Source organism: Arvicanthis niloticus, chromosome 23 (assembly GCF_011762505.2).
Source record: "Arvicanthis niloticus isolate mArvNil1 chromosome 23, mArvNil1.pat.X, whole genome shotgun sequence".
Classification (NCBI taxonomy): domain Eukaryota; kingdom Metazoa; phylum Chordata; class Mammalia; order Rodentia; family Muridae; genus Arvicanthis; species Arvicanthis niloticus.
This window is the reverse complement of record NC_133430.1, coordinates 14,693,888-14,700,792: the sequence shown is the minus strand read 5'-3', so window position 1 is coordinate 14,700,792 and position 6,905 is coordinate 14,693,888. Positions and strand designations below refer to the sequence as shown.

The window sequence follows — 6,905 nt, the reverse complement described above, 5'->3', positions numbered from 1 at the left end:
CGGTCAATTTTTTTTTAGTACCAATGCCCTGAGAGAGGATCAGGAGGTCAGAAGATAAAGAGAGCAGAAGATAGAGAAGACACAGTTTGGGATCAGGAAGTCTTGCTTGTGCATGCAATGTTTTATACCAAGCAAGCTTCTTTAAAAAGCACAGTGTCTTATATACTGGGTCCGGGGAAGAGATGAGACAGAGTCAGCAGAAACTACCATACAATGGGACAAAGTTAGAGGGAAGCCAATCAAACAATGTTGCACAAGGGAAACCAGATATCTCAAGAACATTACAGAGTGAGCACACGGCGGCCTTGGGATTGATAATGTCGGTCTTTCCAGGGGAAAAAGCCAAGTTCCAGGAACAGAAACCTTAACTTTTCCAAGGCTCCAGCCGCAGGCCCAGACTGGCATTGCCAAGCACATTCTTAGACAAAGAAACAGAAGTAGGTTTATTTTGTCCTTTTATCAGGGGCCCTGAGAAAGCCTTAGATCAGCCCAGCTCCCAATGGGGCAGAATTGGAGTGGGGTGGAGACAGAGTCTCTGTGATCAGTGACATTTGCCAGCTGCAATTCACTCTGCCCTCTGTCCTCTCATAAACCAGGTGGACTACACCTGGACACTCAGCCACCACGATACAGAGTGAGTATACCTGCTGGGGTAAGGCCGGCGGCCTTAAGGATGTGGGTGGGTAGAACGTAGACCCTAGACAAGCTGCAGTCAAGGAACCCTATGAGGTATAATGCAAAAATCCTAAACATACTTAAAACATTATGAGAAAAAATACTGGTGGGTTTTTTTTTTGCATGTGTGACTCCGTTGCATGTTGGTCTGCAAGTCTATCTTGAGCCATTGCCTGCCTCATCTGATCTTCCCAGAGCACTAAGTACCACTGCTTCTCTTTGTGGCCCCATGGCTTAGCTTCCTTCTTATTCTCTTGGAGGGTAAATGGGGACATCTTTGCAAATGTTAGCCTAATCGTTGTCTCTCTCACTTTGCCCCATGGCTGTCCCCTCTCCAAGAACATTTTCTTGTTCTCCCATCCAGAGCTGCCGCCACCATGAGGCTCTTCCCCATTCTGTGCCTGGTGCTGTTCTTCAGCCTTGGGGTGGCTTCCAGCCTACGCTTCCGTTCCAAGGAGAAGAAGGCTAAAGAGTCCTCTGTGGGTGCCGTGGGGACTCCCAGAAGCAGGGACTTTGCCTTCAGCCTCTACAAGGTCTTGGCTTCTGAAGCCCCTGATCAGAATGTTTTCTTCTCCCCCATGGGTGTGTCTATGAGCTTGGGCATGCTCTCCCTGGGGGCTGGCATGAAGACTAAGACACAGATCCTGGATGGCCTGGGCCTCAGCCCCCAGCATGACCAAGAGGACAAGCTCCACAAGGACTTCCAACAGCTGCTGCAGAGGTTCAGCCAGTCTAGTGATGGCCTCCAGCTGAGTCTGGGCAGTGCCCTTTTTAAAGACCCAGCAGTACATATCCGGGACCACTTCCTGAGTGCCATGAAGACACTGTACATGTCAGACACTTTCTCTACCAACTTCGGGGACCCTGAAGGCGCTAAGAAGCAGATCAATGACTACGTAGCCAAGCAGACCAAGGGCAAGATTGTAGACTTGATCAAGGATCTTGACAGCACCCATGTCATGGTGGTGGTAAATTACATCTTCTTCAAAGGTAAGCCTTGGGCTCCAACTTGAACTTTCTCTCTTTTCTGTTTTCATCACAAGATAGCATTCCCTCCCTGATAAAAGAACAACCCACCCAGGTGCCAGCTGGGTGGAAGGAAAGCAGCCCCATGTAAGACAGAGACTTATCAGCCTGTCAGTGATTTACAAGTCAGGAGCTGGTCTTTGTCATAGCCATCATGACAAAACAAGCCTAACTGTCAAACCCTCCAAACAGGATATGGACCTGATCAGAGTTAAGAGGGCAGGAAACAGGAGGGGGTCAAAGGCTACTGAAAGCAAATGTTTATTGCCATGCCAAGACACTATGGCCAGGACAGATTACTTTAAAAAAAATCACTTTATTGGGGCTGGCTTATAGTTTCAGAGTCTATGACCATCACAATAGGAAGCACGGTAGCAAGCAGACAGGCATGGGGCTGGAGCAGTAGCTGAAACCTAACATCCAATCCTAACAAACACCCAGGGGAAGGTTCTGGTAGGAGCTTTTGAAACCTCCAAGCCCTCTCTCAATGTCATACTAATAAGTGACAACAAGGTCATACCTCCTAATCCTTCCCCAAACAATTTGACCAACCAGAGACCAAGCATCCAAACATCTGAGCCTGTGGGGGCCATTCTCACGCAAACCACCACAGCAAGCGTTTGGGAGGACAGTAAACATAAAAGGTTCAGGCTACCCCAGAGTTATGAGGGGATTTGGCCTCTGAGGCCAAGGGGTGTGGGTGCTGCTGTGGCTGAGGTTCCTCTGTAGAGACACTCTTTGGATTGTCTCCTCTCTTCAGCCACAGCCAAAGGTCTCTCATTTTTACTCAGTTCTCTTTTATTCCTACGCCTTGTTCACCTTTAGCCAAGTGGCAGACTGCCTTCAGTGACACAAACACCCGCCAGATGGATTTCCATGTGACTCCCAAGAAGACCATCCAGGTGCCCATGATGAACCGTGAAGACTGGTACTCCTACATCCTGGACCAAAACATTTCCTGCACGGTGGTGGGGATCCCTTACCAAGGCAGTGCCATCGCTCTGTTTATTCTCCCCAGTGAGGGCAAGATGAAGCAGGTAGAGGATGGCCTGGACGAGAGAACATTGAGGAACTGGCTTAAGATGTTCACAAAGAGGTACTCTCTAGGCCATTCGGGGGCCACATTCTTCCACCCACGTCAGGGAGACATGCTCCAGGACCTCACAGTGCTGGTGGGAAGGACTCTTCAGGCAGTGAGCTAGCTCCAAATCTAAAGGCTTCCCATGAAGTCTCAGTCCAGGACCTGACCCAACTTGAGGGATAAGACCCAGAAAGCTGGGGTTCTAGGGTGACACCAGAGAGGGAAGCCCAAGTCTAAGTACAAAACAAGGGATGAACCTCCAGAAATGAAGGTTCCAGTCTGTGAGGCTGCAGAGAGTGGGTGCTAAGGACTTGTCAGCAACTCATGGTTTCCAAGAATGACCGCCCCGCCCCCCTTACTCTCTCCAGACGCTTAGATCTTTACCTTCCCAAGTTCTCCATTGAGGGTACCTATAAACTGGAAAAAATCCTCCCCAAACTGGGCATCCAGGACATCTTCACCACCCATGCTGACTTGTCTGGCATTACCGACCACACCAATATAAAGTTGTCTGAGGTGAGTCTAGAAGCTCCTGAGCACCTGATTTTAGAAATTACCATCCCACCCCAACTCACCCTATCCCATCCCACCTCACCCACTTCTCCCAACTCTACCGCATCCCACCCCACCGCTCCCACCCCATCTCCTCCCCCCCCATCCCACTCCACCCACCCCATCCCACTCCCACCACAACCCATCCCACTCCCACCACACCCTATGCCTTCCTTCCCCTCCCCTTCCCTCCCATCCCATCCTATTCTATCCCATTTCAGAGAGTACTCCATTATATTTTACCCTAGCCATCTCATAGTCTTCATTCCTTATAATCCCACCCCTCCCCTCCCTTTCCTACCCTACCCCGTTGTATACTGTTCTAATTATCCATCTTGTTCTAGCTCCTCCCACACCTTTGCTTCTGTTCCATCCCATCTCATCACATTCTATTCTGTTTCACCCCAGCTCCTTCCACTCTGTTCCTTTGTGTCTTATTCTTCTTACAATAAGGAACCCATATTTGTCATCCAGCCTTGGAGGAATCTGTGCCTGTCTGAATGCTGTCTTGTGAATCTGTGTGTGTGTGTGTGTTCCTGACAAAAAGCTTTCTCTGTATTTATTGAACAACACACACACTCACACACACACAAAAAAATAACACACAGAGACAGAATGGGATACTTCACAGAAATCTTTTACAGTGTTTTACAAGGGATTAAATCACTGATTCCAACTGACTAAGACATCAAACAGTACTACAAGTATCATTGTTTATAAATAGATAACCACAAGTGGATTTCATTTTAGAGGATTACTTTCAATGTCTGTAGTAGTTGCTGTTTTCAGCAAATGATACACATGCTTTGTTCTAGATCAGGGATGTGAAAGAGTACATAATTTAAGGTTGCATGGGAAACCCAAGGCAAGTAAGGTTAATTATTCCATTGTTCTCTTAAAATCAGATTACACAAACAGGCTGAGTACACGGTAGGACAGCAGTCTGAAGTGACCTCTGGGTGTATGATTTAATTCTGGCTGTGAGGTTGAACAAAAGTTCCATCTTCTTAGAATATAAGTAATACTTTTATCATGATGCAACACCACAACCCAGCCCTGCTGTCTGCCTGCAGATGGTGCACAGATCCATGGTGGAGATAGACGAGTCTGGGACCACAGCATCTGCCGCCACAGGAGCGATCTTCACACTCAGATCTGCTCGACCCAGATCTCTGAAGCTAGAATACACCAGACCCTTTCTGATGGCCGTTATGGATGATACAAGTCTCTTTTTCATTGGCAAAGTGATCCAGCCCTGAGGTGGGACTCCTTCTGAAACTCACAGGCTTACACAGAGGGAGCCAAGCATATTCTACAGCCCATCCATCTCTTGGTAGTTAGCGATTTTCATAGAGTAGTTTGACTAATAAGGTGTTTTAAGTGATATGATCAATATCTTGATGGCTGCTTCCTTGATCACAGTTGCAAGATGTGGTCTTTCTCTCATCATTCATCATTGACACTACCCTAAAGAGACCTCTTGACTTCTCCAGGGTCCTAATACCATATTTGTGACATAGTCATGTCCAGACCTGTCTTACTTGGTCGAGCACTACAAAGCTCTGTAAGAGACTGGTCAGCATAGATAAAGGCCACCAGGAAGCACAGTCATAAATCTGGTCTCCCACCTATCAGCACCAACTTTCAGTTCATCATGGTTGAGAAAGGACCCTGGACTGAGGTTCTGAAATGGCACTAATGGCTATGTAACATGGGAATGAAAATATTCCTCTCTGGGCCTGTGTTTCTTTGTGTATTCAATGAATGATCAGAACAAGAAGTCCATTCAGAGATCTGTAACATTGTTACACAGGGGTTGGCTGCTCTATGCCAGCCACGGTTGACGTAAGAACTCAGTTTAGTAGCATGCTTGAACAAACAGAGTAAAAGTGTCTCACCATGAACAAAGGTATCAAATCACAAACCTGGCTGGCAGCGCTGGGATGATAGAGGTCTGTTGTAAACAGTAGAATGTAGATTGCAGACTGACCTGTTGATTTCCACCTTGGCAATAATAGCAATAAAGCATTTTGCAAAGACTGGGTCTCATTGTCCTTAAGGAGATAGCCCTGGGGAGAGAGGCACTCACTGTGTTCCAAAGTTGGTGGTAGGTCTTTCTTTGATCAAAGAACCTCACAAGGCATGCTGTCATCATTTCTGTCTGACTGACAGGGAAAGGAAGGCTTTCTATGGTGTAGATGGCTTATCCAGTCCCATAGCTTACACATGTTAGAGCTAGGATTAATGGGCTATTGATTATTCTCTCATCAATATGATCAATAACCTGAGGGGAAGCTACTTAAGAGTTTCTTTTGGTTCATGGCCTGAGGGTATTATTCATCATGGTGAGGAAGGCATAATGTCAGGGGAGGCTCGAAGCTGTGGCAGCGGAAGTGTGAGGCTGCTTGGTCACATCTGAGCGTATCAGAAAACAGAGGCGGGACAGAAAGCAAGGCTTGGCTATAAATCCCAAGGTGCATCCTTCAGATATCCACTTCTTTTATCTAGATCCCATCTCCCAAAGGTTCCCGCAACTCCCAGAACAGCACCACCAGCTAGGACCAAGTGTTCAGACGCATGTAGGGAACATTTTCCATCTAAAGCATAACAGATTGGGGGGGGGAAGAGCCCACAGCTACCCTTAGCTTTGTGTTCTGTTGAGGAGACAGAATGAAGGCAGAGTACAGGTGAGTCTGAGTCTCAGCACCCTGAATTGACTTGGGTGAGTTACCTCCTGTCCTCTGTCAAAGAAGGAATTCAACACATTAAAGGGCAAGTGAGTAAATGGGTGTGTAACTCTTTCACTTTACCTTGGTCAGTTGCCCCCAGAGCAGAGCATCTGCCCACCTGACTCTGTATATCAATATCATGAAGCCATGCTCAGTGCTCTGATCCCTGGATCATAGTGAAAAGGGATATCCACTGGAAATAACAAGGTGTGTGATAATCGGGGGGGGGGGAGTCCAACATTGGCTGTCTCACAATGGAAAGGCTGAGAATCTAGTAGCTGTCCAGTCTACAAGGCTGTATGTCTCTGCAGTCCCAATCTGGTACTGCAGGCCTGGAGGACTCAGGAGAGCAGCTGCTCGCCAGTCTACATTGGAATCCAGAAGAAGTTCTGATATGAGTGAAGGAAGGCCATCGGTACAGTGTAGGTACCCTTACCAGTGAGAGCAAGGGAAGGCAAAGCTCCTTCCTTCCGTGTCCTTTTATCTGGGCTGCCACCAGTGACTTGGATTTGGGGTGGGTCTTCTTGCTTCAGGCAGTCTCACCAATTAAAGTTATTACAGGAATAGCCAGCAACTTGGGGCTCAGGTGATTCCAGTTGCAGTTAATTTGACAACCATATTATCAAATAGGTTAGCTATCACAGAAGGTCAAAACCTTAATTAAAGAAAGAGTGTGTGTGTGTGTGTGTGTGTGTGTGTGTGTGTGTGTGTGTGTGTGTGTAAGTACCTGAAGAAGCCAGTAAAGGGCATGAGATCTCTGGGACTTGAGGTTTCAGGAAGGTGTGAGCCACTGTCTTAGCTTCTTGGTCCTCTGGAAGAACAGGAAGTACTCTTTAGTCACT

At 47.3% G+C, this 6,905-nt stretch overlaps 1 protein-coding gene across 1 annotated transcript; it reads left to right on the top strand.

Annotated features, from left to right (window-relative positions):
- Positions 1-331: 331 nt before the first annotated feature.
- On the top strand, positions 332-5,378 carry Serpina5 (serpin family A member 5). The gene is made up of 5 exons (XM_076920892.1): positions 332-634; positions 1,040-1,665; positions 2,527-2,797; positions 3,151-3,298; positions 4,408-5,378. Exons 2-5 carry the CDS (start codon positions 1,053-1,055, stop codon positions 4,591-4,593), a joined length of 1,218 nt encoding a protein of 405 aa, XP_076777007.1. The 5' UTR covers positions 332-634; positions 1,040-1,052; the 3' UTR covers positions 4,594-5,378.
- Positions 5,379-6,905: the final 1,527 nt, after the last annotated feature.

Bases quoted from the DNA above. Each gene is read 5' to 3' on its own strand.
- Serpina5 (XM_076920892.1), top strand. From the start codon at position 1,053: ATGAGGCTCTTCCCCATTCTGTGCCTGGTGCTGTTCTTCAGCCTTGGG. The intron at 1,666-2,526 runs GTAAGCCTTGGG...GTTCACCTTTAG, and splicing joins AAATTACATCTTCTTCAAAG to CCAAGTGGCAGACTGCCTTC. The intron at 2,798-3,150 runs GTACTCTCTAGG...TACTCTCTCCAG, and splicing joins CTTAAGATGTTCACAAAGAG to ACGCTTAGATCTTTACCTTC.